Source organism: Sinohyriopsis cumingii, chromosome 11 (genome assembly GCF_028554795.1).
Source record: "Sinohyriopsis cumingii isolate HCF-2022 chromosome 11, ASM2855479v2, whole genome shotgun sequence".
Taxonomy (NCBI): domain Eukaryota; kingdom Metazoa; phylum Mollusca; class Bivalvia; order Unionida; family Unionidae; genus Sinohyriopsis; species Sinohyriopsis cumingii.
Genome location: NC_142971.1, coordinates 112,837,532 through 112,854,728, shown reverse-complemented (window position 1 = coordinate 112,854,728; position 17,197 = coordinate 112,837,532). Strand labels below are relative to the sequence as shown.

The 17,197-nt window shown below is 36.6% G+C and overlaps 1 protein-coding gene across 1 annotated transcript in view; it reads right to left on the bottom strand.

The window, feature by feature from the left end:
• LOC149789431 (uncharacterized) overlaps positions 1–9,047 on the bottom strand; it is a 28,110-nt gene extending 19,063 nt beyond the window's left edge. The window contains exons 1-3 of the mRNA XM_089975519.1: positions 8,851–9,047; positions 2,346–2,385; positions 637–762 (exon numbers count right to left, since the gene is read on the bottom strand). Of these exons, the coding sequence (XP_089831645.1) occupies positions 637–762; positions 2,346–2,385; positions 8,851–8,979 (295 nt within the window). The 5' untranslated portion in view covers positions 8,980–9,047. The remainder of the gene's footprint in view (positions 1–636; positions 763–2,345; positions 2,386–8,850) is intronic.
• Between the last annotated feature and the right edge of the window lie 8,150 nt (positions 9,048–17,197).

Sequence of the window (17,197 nt, the reverse complement as noted above, 5' to 3'; positions counted from 1 at the left end):
ATAAATATATATATTCCAATCGTAAAGGATATGTCCCAGAGGCTAGGTTTGGAAGATTGGGAAATTCCCCAGCAGCGAGTGCAGCTTAAACATATGTTTTCCTGTGTTATAAAGTGTTCATTCATATATATATATATATATATATATATATATATATATATATATATATATATATATATATATATATATATATATATATGTGTGTGTGTGTGTGTGTGTGTGTGTGTGTGTGTGTGTGTTAAATTTAACTTTTCATACCCTGCTACTGTATACATGGTAATAGGATGGGGATCTTAATATTTTCAAATATATGACCCCATGAGTTTCACTCACACGTAGCCCTGCCACCAGGGTTTAGATCAAAACTGTTGAAGTCATAACACATTATACACCCACACTATCATTGGGCTGACGTTCAAGTTCTTAACTTTAACGATGTAGAAGGCGTTAAGTGATGCGCACATGCATATTAAAGGTATTTACAAAACGAAATATCTCGTAGCTTGTGCTAAAAGCGTCGAGAAAAGTGTTTCATACCATGGAAAACATGTTTTGCTTTCAATTTATTTATATTCCGTAATTTTCTTTTTCTCATAACTTCATATCTCTCTTATATTCTATTAAAATTATCCTTACCTTTTGGATGCAACCAGGTTAGCAATAAATTCGTTTCGTCCATCGTTATCTGGAACTCTCTAGGCGCGTCCTGCAATCTTATTGTTTTCGTCTTCTTTCTCGTCTCCTTTTTCATTTCTACTAAACCTAAATAGAAGATACACTAACGTTAAACTTTCTACAACTGAGAATTATGTTCGTTTTATATGAATGCCGTCCACTCTTCTATATTCACGGTGTTATCATTCTGTTCCATGGCATCACAGCTAATTAGATTATCTTCTTTTTATGGAAAGGTTTTATTTATACGTGTCTAATCGCATGTTATCCTATATGTGATCTTAAGACTAGTACATTGTGCATATATCATAGATCTGACAACACCGACCTATCTAAATATTGTTTTCTGTGTGATCTCAGAAAATACCCAATGTGCATATATAGCAGAGATTTGAAAATACGTACATATCGGTATGGTATTGTTTATTATCTCAAGACTGGCAGTGTTTATATATAAAAGTGATCCGAAAATGAGTACTGAATATGAAAGACTTGTATTGTAGTAAAATAACTGTATATATATATATATATATATATATATATATATATATATATATATATATATATATATATATATATATATATATATACATTTCAATGTGACATGCTGAATTGTATCAGCGGGAGAAAGATGATATCGCCAAAGTGGATATATCACTTTTGTAGACAAAGTGGCGATATCACTTTAGAGATGGTTTCCTTTCCCATTTAGGAAATCTATCTGTCCTTATGTATGTTATTCAAATCCTATTTCTATCCATCCCATCCTCCCTTTCCCTCCACAACAAAATGTGTCAAATGTAGACTCTCTTATGTACATTTATGCAGTGAATGTACTACGAGCAAGAAATGCCGAAGAACCAACTACAAACAGCAAAATACTGCCTTTATGTATCTGTTATTGTAGAATTAGTTCTCTACATGAACCACGGAAACTGTCAGCGACTGAACGTAACTCCTGTTGGTACGAATTACGTACACACTATTGTATACCTTTAATTCTGTACGACAAACGGTAGAGATATTTTTAGAAGAAAAAATCGCTATTAAATATAGTAATACTATTTTGTAAGTTTCAGTTTTAATTCAAATTGTTTTGAAAACGATGGGTAGATCGGGTGTTGATCAGTGTCAATTGTAAACCGAAATTAAGTGACAGTCGAAACTAAAATGCAGCATCGTCTACCGAACTAGACTTTAAGTGTGTCAAGGCTACACAAAACTCCAGTTTGAATGTAAAAATAAACAAAATCAATAACGGAAATCCGTGCAAGGAAGGTTGCAATGAATACAATGGTTTGTTTAAAGATGTTACGCTCCGAAGTCTGTCGCCACTCATGACAATACACTGTTTTTTCTTCACTCATGAAATATTTATGTATATCTACCCAGAGGACGTAGATAATCTCTATCTGTGTATACAACTCCATGAATAAAATAATCCATGTAATTTTCTTTGCGAAAAACGTAACCAATTTGTTTAGGAAATCTTCAATAATCGTTTCAACTCAATCTTAGACAACCCTTGCCGCCTACAATTTTCAATAGAATTTATGTCCTCCATTCTAAAGCAGAGAACAGTAATAAACTGAACACTTACCTTCCAGTGTTCTCCATGGTACTGATATAATCAGTTATGAAGTAGAGATGAGTAATGAAACAAGGCTTACCTGTTAGAAGTTTCCACGGAATCGGTATCATCTCTCCATTCTGAAAGAAAGAAGTGTAACGAAATTAATAATAATGGCGTACACATTAGAAAAATAGAGAGTTTGCAGGAATGGAAATAATGAAAGAAAATAGCACTAGTATTTTTCGGAGGATGACCATTTGAAATATTGATATATCCGAAGCCAAATCTTAATGAATTGAGAGTTTTGAGCATTCTTCTTAAATAAGTATTTATACATCAGAGTGCATTTCTTCCCGTGCACTTGATTCTTTCGATTTTACTACGAACACAAACTACTTTATGCACAAAGCCAAAATTAGTTGAACTGGACAGGAAAGATGACAACGCTTGGTTAGGCATTTTTCTACTGGCACGTAACAGATACAAATATAACAGAGGGAAAAAAGTATTTTACAAACTTCGTTTACTTTCAGATACGATACATGTTGTCCTGAACACTTTGTACCGTTGCCTTATTAACATTCAGTCGGTTCTAGTAACAACAAACTTCATGGAAAGCAACAAACTTCATGGAAACAATTTAATAAAATCTGCGACAATATTAACATTCCTCGACTTCTTGACATGAACGAAAAATGGTAGAAAAAATCCCAGCTTATACGATGACAGGACTTACTGTGCTCCGATCGAATAGGAATTGCAAACGGGGTGGAGGGGGTATGAGATTGGATTGCAAACGGGGTGGAGGGACTATGAGATTGACTGGATTGCAAACGGGGTGGAGGGGGGTATAAGTTTGACTGGAATTACGTTGAGAGATTCTTACAATAAGATGATTACATCTGATGAAGATAAATTGAAATTACTTCTTTTTAAGATAGCAACTGACTTCCCAAAGAGGGAATAAGAAGATAAAATGGAATTACTTCTTTTTAAGATAGCAATTGACTTCCCAAAGAGGGAATAACAACATAAAATGGAATTACTTCTTTTTAAGATAGCTACTGACTTCCGAAAGAGGGAATACCAACATAAAATTGAATTACTTCTTTATAAGATAGAAACTGACTTCCCAAAGAGGGAATAACAAGATAAAATGGAATTACTTCTTTTTAAGATAGCAACTGACTTCCCAAAGAGGGAATAACAAGATAAAATGGAATTACTTCTTTTTAAGATAGCAATTGACTTCCCAAAGAGGGAATAACCAGTTAAAATCAGAATATCAGGTCTGTGAGGTCTATATAGTATGTGTTAATGTTCAGATGAGAAAAACTATTGCATTCTTTTCCCATTGTCCAGGTTAATTAGGAAATTAATATAGATGAGCAAGATTATGACTCCAATAAAATCAATATAATAATATTCCAACACATGTGTGTGTGTGATGGAGAGAGTGATTCATAAGTTTGACTTGACATTGCTGTTGCTGGTGATCTTATATTTTTTTGTCCACGAATGGAAATAGAACTGTTGCTTACAGAAACAATTTTGAAATAGTCAGCAACATAGCCTTAAACTAGGGTTAAGCACTGCAAATAGACTGAAGAGATACCACTATTATTCCAGCAGCTGATACACAGTCTGTAATGATCTGTCAAAAGATAGACAACCGAACAGAAGGAAGCGTGGGTAAGAACTATGTAGACAAGAATGACATTTATATAATCACAAACTGCTCATAATGTCTAAAGACAAAGATAATAAACGAAACAAAAGCAAATACGTATATTCATGAAGATAGTTGCATAATATGCTCTAATTACCTTATTTAAACATTTACGAAATTGTGTCTTACATGTTTTATCAAAAATGCAAAGCATATGCCAACTCTTGCTCGAATGAGCAAACTGGCATGCTTACCCAAGAATGAAACATCCTGTCCAGTACTGTTCGACAAACAGATTTATTAAACTGCCAATGATAGCAGTGAATGAGATTACTGCCATCTGAATAATAGTACTACTTGGAAATAGCTGTCATGACATTTTTGACTTAGTCCACAGATGACTCTGTACTTCTTGCACATAACAGCTTCCAAGGGCAGACTGCTAAACCTATTACTAAATTTGCTACAAAATTATACATAAACTTGTAATAATCGTAGGCAATATTACAGCTTTCCTTTGGAACAATCTTTTTAGCATACCACCTAATGGTAATGTTCTTGAACTTTTGAATTCGTTTTAGCATCATTTCTAAAATTACGTTTTCTTTAAAGCTATTAAATGATATGACCAGCTGTCTGTGTTTCTTAATTTTCAAAAAGTTTTGAACTGGTCTTGCGATTTAACTATTTTGGTTGGATCTGGTTATTGGACGACATTTTCCTTATGTCCATTATCTGTTTGGCATCGACGTTTATATTAGTTTTGAGCTGATAACATTCAAATCATTTGCGTAAGTTTTTAATTCGCATCTGCATAGTGATTGATATACGCCCTGCTGGAGGGAAATTCTCCACTTTGAATTTGCTTGTAGTAAACATCTATTAATCTTTCGGCTTCTCTTATTTGCTGATCAAATGATTCATTTGCATTGATTGCATGCATCTCGTTGGTTCTAGGGAACTTACATGGTTGGTCTGATGGCAACTGTTGCATTAATGGATGCTTGTGTTGATCTATTGTTTGTCTTGAATGGAATCTGCCGTGTCCGTTAAGGTTAATGTTTGTTTGTTTTCTTTTACCTTCATATTCCTTGACAAAACTAGAACATTCACGTTGTTTTGTTTAGAATGATCTGATGGATAACAACGTGATTCTTTATGCTTAAGACATATAATTCTTTTGCTCCATACCTACCCTTTGATATGATATATATTTCATCACTCTCCCTTCACATACTGTTTTTGAATATTTTGTTAATATATTTGTCACAGACATTGTAAATATTACCATTGAGGATGTCTGATATGATCTGATTACCATTTCAATCTTACATGTTTGTTTTTGGGGTGTTTGTTGAGGAATTTGAAAACCTTCTGCTGATAGTTTAGATTTCTTTGAATAAGTTATGGTCCAATATTTTATACTGATATCGTGTATTCATCAGCTCGAGAGTTTTAAAATCTGTTTAAAGACCACTATATCATGCCATTGACGTCCTGTGTACATGAATCGAAACAAATTAAATAAAACTTTTTAAAAAATGCTGTAGGGGTATAGTAAACTGGAAAAGAAAACACAGGTGAAATACCGATCATTTAGCAGTACACATAGGCTCTGCTACTTAGCTTTCAGAGAAAGAAGGACAGTATTGATAGGACACGTATCTTGTTCAAAAATATTTCCCTACCCTCGTTGTTGTAGAAGGACCGCGGTCTATCGATTTCCATAAAATACACTAGGCTGGTTAAGCGTCGACAATGCAGAAGATCAACGGACTATGCTTTTGTCCTCCTCATCCACGAGATCTCTCTGCAAAACTTTATAATAGCTACTAGACCTTTTATGGCCCAAACTGTGTATACCTCCTCTAGTACACCATAAACAAATCAGGCTGCAGCGGTGATATCCATGTCAATCCAAAAGCCTAGCTACTGAGCCTGCTTTTCTCATTTTTCGACAATGCCTCGCTTAAAATCTCGAAAGCGCATTCAGAGATTCGTTTCTATTCTTTGTGAACAACCACTATATGTTCCAGGTCTACTATCTCTTTTTACATTTGGGACTTTGAAAGGATCTCCACCAACTCGTTTCGCCACAATTCCAGCAACCTCGTGTTTTCAATCTCCAACAACCTCTTGCTCCTATCCTGCGCTGACAGCTTTGGGAGGTTTCGGCGCGTTGTGTAATCGTGTTGGGCGGTTGCAGGCTATGTAGATTGCCCAACACACTTGCGAGATCTGCCCATTGGTCCGAGGTGGTTGTACAAGTCTTTGTTTGCTCGGTGAATGAGACTAATCGCAATACTTCCTCCACAACGGTTCCTGCGGCATGCTAATCGAATACAACACATTGTATGCGTGCGTACGAAAATAATTCGATACGTGTACATCCGAGGGTTTGGTCGTCCGGGTGTAGGAACGTTTCAAGCAGGTGCAAGTTTGGAGTCTCAACGTAGTTCGCGAGATGGCATCCAAACAATTCGTGAATTTCCCTGGCCTTGACGTCGCAAAAGATTTTGTTCTGGAACTTGCATCTTACCGTGCAGTCTGTCTGTTGTAGATAAGAAAGGGACTGGTTTGCCAACGCTTTTTCTGTTGTCCAGAATTGTGCATTCTATATCGCATACAGAATTGTCTTCCTCTTGCATACGAAACCCTTCGGGACCGTAGATATTCTACAAGACGCTGGTGATCGAGAACACCAAAGAAAGTCGCATGTGAAGTCTTTTGAATAGGGGCCATACCTGTGTCCCAAACACATTTGCAGTTCTTCCATAGGGATTTCGGATACATCCATCTTGGCTACAAATACAGCGGCAACAAGTGTGCAACCATTGAAGTTAATTTGCGATTCCTCTGTGGCCCTAACATGATTCCCCGTATCCGCTTCAGTCTGTGCTACTGTCGATCGTACTATGCAGGAAGTGCTACCTTGACCAAATGTGTGCTAAACACAGACGTTTGGGTGAGTGTTCTTGTTTGATGCACCGCTCCCATAATATAGGCATTAATTGCTTTTGCTGACCCGCAACACCTTTTACAAAGCACGCTGTCTTTGGTAAGTCCCAAACTGTGGCATTTTTGCGCTTATATAATGGAGTGGGTGTGGGTAATAGAATGTTTAACCTGTATCAGTAACAAATGTAAAACTGCTATTATCATACTACTGACTCGAACAGTTATCATATATACAGGAACGGTAATCCTTCCTTTTATGGCTGCATTAACTAAGAGTGAATTATAAATCTGACAGTTTATAAAATGCGATACATGCTTCCCCACGAATGAGTTTAACATAAATTTCGATACAATGGAAAAAGACAGAATCTGATCATGATATATTCTTCAAAGCAGCGCTAATAAGAGGCAACGATTGCTGTAGTAGGATTACCCAACTTTTTAGTGCAAGCTGAAATAAGTTGTGCAAGGTTTGCAGTTGTACCTGACATTAATTTGAGACGCACACTTGATACTGTATTTCGTTACATGGGTTATTAAGTAGCTAACATTCAATAAGCATACACCCATTGATAAACAGCAAAGAAAATCTAGATGCGATCAAAATATAGCTTCATTTTGTTTCAAGTGAGCAAAAAAAAAAAACCCAACCGAATCAAAATTGTAATGTGCTAAACGTTCACATTCAAAAGTAAATGAATATAGTACAAACAATTACCACAAATGAAGAAAGACAAAATGAAAAATACATATAAAAACAACACAAGTCATCAACCAGTTCATGCATCTGAGAAACGTAATGGGTATCGGTTATCAAAATACTGTCCCCGTGAAATAATAAAGGGTATTATAAATTCGATGAAAATTAATTACAAAATAAAATTCGAAGATATCCTCGACTACATTTTTTAAAATGGCAAAAATAAATATAACATAAACGACTACTGTTATGAATATTGAATTCGTATTATTTGTTGGCATTTTTAATGATCATATGTTGTGTGCATTATATACCTGACCAGTAACGTTATTTTCTACACAACATAATACATAGCTAAATATTTCTCTATCATTGTTGATTAAATTCTCAGATTTTTTTTATATAATCTTGTTTAATTAACAATTACTCATTCCTGCTTAACATCTGAATCAGAATCAGTCTTAGTGTTGTGTTCAGTTTTTATTTTGGAGGATTTTTTAAAATTCAAATTAGTATTCAATGGAATTAAAAAGTGTTCAAGAATATTCTTGGAGAGAAATATTAATTTGGAATTGTAATGAATTCAGACAAGAATACATTGGACTATATTATTGTGATACATCAAAAGACGCATCGCCACACTCCAGACCTATTGCACGTTAGCACGTTCGAGGCTACAGGCACATCAACACATTCAATATCGGAATACCACAGTAATTCAGTTTTACATTTGGATTTATGATAGAACTGCTATGATTATGTTGCGATTTAATTCTCAGTACTGTAAGTACATTTTAGATGTTAGTTTGTGTCCCAGGGAAATATATTGTTTGTTGAATTTTACAAAACTTGTTGATTTTCTCTCTTCGCTGTTACATAATTTAAGACATTGAATCGTAACAATACAAACTGATGCACGAGATACTAAACAAGTTCAAGGGAAACGAAAAAAATGCACAACAGTGTATATATATATATATATATATATATATATATATATATATATATATATATATATATATAGAGAGAGAGAGAGAGAGAGAGAGAGAGAGAGAGAGAGAGAGAGAGAGAGAGAGAGATTGGTCTGTTTTTGAAGGTGTTTATGTAATTTGCCAAACGAGACACTATGAGGAAAATCATGTGTTTTTGCGTTTCTATAGCCAATGTATTTTTCAGATATAAATATAATTCTCACAACTCTCAAAACCGTCTAACTAATCTATCCTAAGTAACAGTAAGGATAAATACTATCAGAATGTTGGTGTAATTTCTTACCCGATTATTGATAGCAAAGCTGCAGTTTTCGGTTTTTTCCATATGTAATCCAATAACTGGATACCGTAAAAGTAGAAGAAACACTGAGCCGGTGGAAAATAATACTGGGCTCCCAAATGACACCGCCATCCGTTCGGTTTAAGGTTCTCAAACGAATTTGGAAGGACAGGGGAAAATATAGTAAACCGAAATTTTCATGTTCGAAATTAACGGTTTTCCCCGCTATTTGTTTCATTTCCTCAATAGTATCGATCGCTTGCTTGCATAAAAATACAGTAGTCACATCAACACTCCACACGTTGTATTCTTTATGAACAAAGCTTGTTTCCTTATATGAACATATAAATACACGTGAAAGTAAATATTTAACTTTACTCCCGCGATTCACACACGAACATGCTCTAGGAACGATACTGAATCGTGTTGTTATTTTCAATAGTGAAATGTGCAATGCAAACATTAAAAAGAAAGGGATTTTTTATTAGGTTGTTTTATGTACTTCACCCTAGCGTCCACGCTCAGTTTCCTCTCATCAATCCGCATAACACCGCCTCCTCGTCATCTAGTTTTACAAACTTGATTGTTACATATGTTTAAACTGTCATATATTATCAAACCGAGATAAATGGAACAGTTCATGTTTTCTTAACTTCCGGGTAGTAAGTACTGTCATAAGAAATAATTTTCCAGAATGGTACGAATGTGTGTGTGTGTGTGTGTGTGTGTGTGTGTGATTAGGATTTTAACGTAGCTTTAACAATTTTTCAGTCATATCGCAACGATATCTGCAGTGTCGCAGTTTATAGTAATGTCTAGCACTGGGCTAGCCATAAAAAGTGATAGCTAGATGACATAAATGATATCTAAGCACTGCGCAGTAGTTCTAAGCATGTGTCTACGCTGTAAAGATTGATATAAATAATGCAGATATCACGGACAGCTAGTAATGCAGCTGTGTTGTGCTCATTCTTTTTGTACCGCCCGAGTTCCTGTTGATAAATACTTCGACCTACACGTGTTATTAAATAGTATGCCACCACAGCTGTGCCGAACACTTTTTTAAGAATGTCTTCACCTTTAGCCTTTATGGAAGGGGTATTCCCTGTGGTTCCGTTTATGTTACTGGGAAATTGTATATGCGTCATTTGTTTTCGGTTTGAGTAGGAACCATTGGTTACCATTTGTACAGACTGCGAGGCCTGGAATTATGTAATAAACTCACTTAATTTTCAATAAGCGGTATACACAGAAATTCAGACACAAAGCATGATGTATGCTGATGGACATACAGACAAACAGACAGACGGATAAAAAGGTATTTAAGTAGACAAGTGAGGAGTGGAGATATTTGGACAGTAAACGTTCACGTCATAGTGAGTTTTTATGTATGTGCCTACTTCATCTACAGGGGCCCGGTGGCCGAGTGGTCTACAGGGCTCTCCGTTACGGATCACTGCCATCTCACCTCAGTCTCTGTGGGTACGAGTCTAGGATTCGGCCAATGTGGGTATGTGAGAAAGCTTGTCAATAGCTTCTTGTAAGTCGGTGGTTCTTCCCGGGGTTTTACCGGGTTCTTCCTCCACCATAAATACGGGCCGCCATGTATAGCCTATCGTGTGCTGAAAAAATGGCGTTAAACCCTACAACAACAGCAATAAATTCATCTACACAAGTAGACTTTATAATGAATACTTTTCAATTACATTTTGCACCTCTGTCTGAGGCGGTTCGAGTCAAAGATTCTGCCAATGTGGGTATGTGAGAAAGCTTGCCAGTTGCTTCTCGTGGGTCAGTGGTTCTTTCCGGGGTTGTCCCGGGTTCTTCCTCCACCATTAATACTGGCTGCTACGTATAGCCTATCGTGTGTTGAAAAATGGCGTTAAACCCCACAACAACAACAACAACAATTACATTTATAGCTGACGAATTATAATAAACCTAGGGTTAGCCCTTGATGTGGACATTTCGTAACATGCGTAGGGTTATTCCTTGATGTGGACCTTTCGTAACATGCGTAGGGTTAGCCCTTGATGTGGACCTTTCGTAATATGCGTAGGGTTAGCCCTTGATGTGGACATTTCGTAGCATGCGTAGGGTTAGCCCTTGATGTGGACATTTCGTAACATGCGTAGGGTTAGTCAATGACGTGGGCATTTCGTAACATGCGTAAGGTTAGACGTTGATGCCAGGGACCCTGATTGGCCGAGTGGTCTAAAGCGCTCTCCGTTACGGATCACTGCCATCTCACCTCTGTCTGCGCAGGTTCTAGTCTCGGATTTGGACAATGTGGGTATGTGAGAAAGCTTGCCAGTAGTTTCTCGAGGGTCGGTGGTTCTTTCCGGCGATTTCCCGTGTTCCTTTCCACCATTAATACTGGCCGCCATGTATAGCTTATCGTGTGCTGAAAAATGGCGTTAAACTCTACAACAACAACAACAAGACCTTGATGTGGACATTTCGAAACATGTGTAGGGTTAGCCTTTGATCGGTATGTACATTTCGATCTGTACAGTTCGCAACATGCGTGGAATGCCCAGAGCCTAAATAAAGTTAATTAAGAAATCAGGTAGACTAATGATGTACATGAAGTTATTTTATAACTTTTGTGTGAACAAAATTCTCGACTGCGGGCAATGTGTCGCATACAAATACAGATCTAAAACAGAAGCAACATGTATCTTAAGTCACTCTGCTGATATTGTAGCACCAAACTTCGAACTTTTTTTCTGAGGAGATACCTTTCTGGATTTTTTCTCATACAAAAAGGAGCTGGAAATTAACGGCATGTAGAGAGTGTAAAATTTGTGCAGATACATGGACATGGGTAACTTACCAGCTGCTGTCTGGAGGCATAATTATTTGTCTGAAGCTGTTTCGCTTCTACTTCGTTTAACATAAATTAATTTTATTTTACTTAACCCCGTCTTTCAATGTAGTCCATGAGCTAGGTAGGTCAGTTGCTATCACTTGGATGAACAAAATGACTCCTGTACTATTTGCTTTATCACTATAAAAAAGTTACCAATACACGATAACCATTCCAACTGAATACATTTTTCATTAAAAGACAAAAGATAGTTTTATCGTATAACTACAGGTAGAAGAGTAGCCGTTTGGAGTTTTCTAGGTTTAAGTCTCTTTGTAGGAGTGAACCGTTTGGAGTTTTCTAAGTTTAAATCACTTAGTAGGAGGGTACCCGTTTGGAGTTTTCATGGCTTAAATCGCTTGGTAGGAGGGTACCCATTTGGAGTTTTCAGGGTTTAAGTCGCTTGGTAGGAGGGTACCCGTTTGGAGTTTTCATTGTTTAAGTCGCTTGGTAGGAGGGTACCCGTTTGGAGTTTTCAGGGTTAAAGTCGCTTGGTAGGAGGGTACCCGTTTAGAGTTTTCATTGTTTAAGTCGCTTGGTAGGAGGGTACCCGTTTGGAGTTTTCAGGGTTTAAGTCGCTTGGTAGGAGGGTACCAGTTTGGAGTTTTCAGGGTTTAAGTCGCTTGGTAGGAGGGTACCCGTTTGGAGTTTTCTACGTTTAAGTCGCTTGGTTTCAGAGTTCTTAGGCGGCGTATCCTGTAAAGTTCATTTTATTTCCTAGTTTCAGAACTCCAGTTGCGATTGTGGGCAACTGCTAATAGTATAATATCACAAACAGTATGGCCAAGGGAAGATAACTCTCCTAACCACTATTCTTTACAATATATTGCTTAAGCAATTTGTCACACACAACCCACAATCCACCTTGCATAGAATAAAGTAATTAAGATCAAAACCGATTGCATCTTATAATAGGAAAATCTGAAAGGACGACAGTCGCCCAATTTCCAACGAAAGAACAAAAACAAAAACGGTATTCCCTCGTAAAAATATCGTAAATTGAATTAACGCATGACGTAACTCACAAATCAGTGAAAGGCCATCGTGGTGCATGCACCTGTATACAGTCCACCCATAATTAACTTGAGGTTTTGTAAAAGCAAGCGTATTGCACGTTGTCTCACTTTTCCAGTGTTATAAATCTCTCTCTCTCTCTCTCTCTCTCTCTCTCTCTCTCTCTCTCTCTCTCTATATATATATATATATATATATATATATATATATATATATATATATATATATATATATATATTGTGTGCTTAATTTTTGTCCGAGGTTGAGGGTTGTGAATGGAGTTTTGCCTACCTGACCTTTCTCATACTTGAAAGTGGTAAACAAGATGCTTTGTAAAATTTAAGTGCAAGGCCTAACATTGTTTACGAGCTTACAATGTTCTGGAAGCGAACTTGTTTACAATTTAATGGAAATTTCCATTAGAAATGACTCACATCTATAGAATTCTAGAACGATCAACTGCTGAGTAGTCTAAGTGGGTTATTGGTTTCTAAATAAGTGTTGGAAACGCTTATTCATTCTAGTTTCATATCAGTCTCTGGGAATCTATGATTATAGTTTGTAGTCGTGTCCAGGTATAATTCTACAGGAATTATTTATTTAAATCATTCATTGAAATTACAAAGTACTCATTGGTCTACACTACACTGGGAGTATTGAGAACTCATTCAAAGACATTATAGATTACATCATTATGGTGCATCAGGACATTCAATGGTATTTGAATTAATTTGGAACATTCTAAGCTTTTGGACTTCTGGCAGGGCATTTGTGATTATTTGGTATTTTATTCAGAATACTTTAAGTGTCCATTAAATTTTTCACTTTGTATTCTTGGGAAATGTTGAACATTACTTATACTGTTGGCTTCAATTCCTTTCTGTTAAGATTAACAAGAGTCATTGCCTGATGCTATTTTTGTACCCATTGCGGTTCCATGGCCCCTTCGTATGGAGGGTCAACTTTCAGCATCAGTTGAACTTACACCATACAAGCGGGTACGCTTTATCGATGATATAAAAATGAAGTGCAACATGGAATAAAAAGTCTGGATGATTTCATATCAAAAGCAAACAATTTCCATCCCTCAATAAAATTCACGGCATATGTCTCCAACTCAAACCACGTTTTCCTGAACACAACAACCAGACTGGTAAAAACAATCCATATAGACATCTACTCGAAACCAACCGACAAACACCAGCATCTCCTCCCAACCAGCTGTCATCCAAAACACTGCATTAGGAACACCCCATATAGCCCAGGCACGGAGGACATACAGGGTTTGCTCCGACGATGAAACATTCCTAAAAAGGTCTGAAGAGCTATCTAAACATTTAATTTACCGAGGGTAAGACAAAAAAAAATAATTGCGGAGGCACCCCAAATGGCTAAACAAACAAACCACGATGACCTACTAAAATATGGAAAGAAAGAAAAGGCTGATAGAATACCATTTATCCTGACCTACCATCCAGACAACCCCAAAGTAGGTAAAATCATCGGGAAACACTGGGAAACACTGGCCCATCGTGGAATCGTCGGACGCACTGAAGTTAATCCTCCCTGACAATTATGTAGTAGCCTACCGGAGATTAAAAAACCTCAAGGACATCCTAATCAGGGCGAATCTAACTCCAGTCATTAACCAAGACCACTCTATTCAGTCTGGCCCCTGTGGCGATAAAAGGCGCAAAACCTGTCAACATATGATAGAGACCATGTCATTTTCTAGCACAGTGACTAGAGAGAAACTAAAGATAACATGGTCCAAACAAAACAGAAATGCAATTTATCTCATCACATGTAAGATCTGTAGCCTTCAATATGTCGGAGAAACTGAAAAGCTACACGAAAGGATCAACCTTCATAGGTCTGATTGAATGACTAGGAACCGGTCGCAGAACACTTCTCCTCCCCTGGCCACACTTTCAGCTATATAACACTTATTGCAATGGCTCACAACCCCAACTAGAGTTCCTTAAGCAGGACCTATAAGGAATCTTACTTAGAACATTGAAACCAAGCAGTTTACCAAGAAGACTAGAAAAAGATAGCCGTGCAAAAATAAAATTATCTTTTGCAGCCGACACGTTTTCTTTTAAATAATTCTCTAAATTTGCTTAATAGCCTGTAATTACTACAATAACAATGACATATCCGGGATATAATTTGTGCTTACGTAAATTTACATAAAATAATAGTAAGTCATTATGGCTAATCGATTTCTAGGTCAATACAAACATTTTCTTTTCTAGTATCCACAACAAGTTGAAATGAACTAGTTGAAACATAATAAGTTTAAAGGTTTAATTCCTGTAGAAGCAGCCATGTAAAGTTTTGCAAACATAACCGTTATTCTGTTTCAATTTTTTGTCTTGTCTATGTTTTGTATATGCCTTTGAAAAGACTCATTGAGAGACGAAAGCGCTCAGGGTAGTTAGATATTAGTTTTGCACTGTTCATTGTCAGTTTATTGCATTTATCTTAATCAATCCCTGACACACGTGATCCCATGACTTTATTTACTTCCATCAGCGAAATTGGTTTGTGAGGATACATAAACTAGACTAGAGCAGACAAGACTTTATTTTGCTTCCATTAGCACAGTTGGACTGTGCGGATAGAAGCTCTGTACATAGATCAGACTTGACCAGATTACTTTATTTGTTCCACAAGCCCTTTTAGACTGTGATGAAACAAACTTGGTACATAGACGAGACTTAACCTAACAAGACGTTATTTACTTCCATTAGGGCAACTGGTCTACGAGGACACAAACTAAGTACATAGACCAGACAAGACTTTATTTACTTCTAGCTTGGTACATAGACCAGAATAGAGCAGACAAGACGTTATTTACTTCCATTGATTCAATTTGGCTCTAAGGATACGAACTTGGTACATATACCCGACTAGACTAGATAAGACTTTGTGTATTCCCATTAGCGTAGCTGGACTGTAATGTCATAAACGCGGTCCTAGAGCAGACAAGATTTTTTTATTTACTTCCATTAGTCTAATTGGACTATGAGGACACAAACCAGGTACATAGACTAGACTAGACCTGACAAGAGTTTATTTACTTCCATTAGTCTAATTGGACTAAGAGGACACAGACCAGGTACATAGACTAGACTAGACCTGACAAGAGTTTATTTACTTCCATTAGTCTAATTGGACTAAGAGGACACAGACCAGGTACATAGACTAGACTAGACCTGACAAGAGTTTATTTACTTCCATTAGTCTAATTGGACTAAGAGGACACAGACCAGGTACATAGACTAGACTAGACCGGACAAGAGTTTATTTTCTTCCATTAGCCCAATTGGACTGAGATGATACAAACTCGCTTTAGTCGTGGCAAATAGTGCAATTACTGTACATTGATATTCAGTAGCCAAATACTCTCCTCCGACATAATTTTATTCAAATCGTGATAATCATACATAAGCAATATTTTCATTCAAACACACACATTCATACACACGAACTTTACCCTCCACACACATGCGCGCACATTTCATTCTATGAAAGACGATTCGTGAGAAAGATCCATACAAAAACCAACTATTCAGATGCATTCAGTTTGTAATATAAATAAAGAACACGTGTGCAATAATAATAATAATAATAATAATAACCTTCGACCCCCTGTCTGTATGCCTATTTTGTGAAACAAGTAGATCCTTCAATAATAATAATAATAACAACCTTCGACCCCCTGTCTGTATGCCTATTTCGTGCATACAAGTAGATCATTCAATCAATTCTTTTAATTTGGCTTATTTGTTTTTCTTATTTGTTTTAGTTAAGCATATGGGGAGTGCTCCTGGTAAATTATGTTTGTACTTAATATTTTTTGTTAATCGTACATGTTGATATTTTTTCTGGGAGAAAATAAAAACTGGAAAAAGATATATCATAAAACAAACGCACCAAGGTCAGTGGTACAACATAACGTGGGTGACTTGAGATACCTGTAGTTTCTGTTTCTGAACTACATAGCGACTAGTACATGTAGTTATATTTCTTCCAAGGGGAACAACCTTCTAAAAGGTATTTTATGCAAACAAAGGCTCGAGCCTCGATGCGAAAATGAACGTGGGTGGTTTGAAATACCGGTAATATATGCCAGATGTAAACTTTCGTGTTTAACATGCTGATCATCATCACGATTGTTTGCTCAGACGAAGTTGACTTTAGTATCAGAATGCAATGTACAATAACTTCCTTTTACGAAATTGCTCCCTGGATGCTTTTTTATCTACCGTATTTGGACATCAAATTGCTTCCTTATAATTCATTTTATGTTTATCTCAGACTTTATAGCTACTACAGAGTAAGGCAGAGCTGAATCAATATAAAGGGTGAGAACTAGGTAATTGAGAAGTTCCTCAAGGTTCTGAAACAGTGTGTGCGTTTGTGTGTGTGTGTGTGTGTGTGTGTGTTCATTTTAAGAAC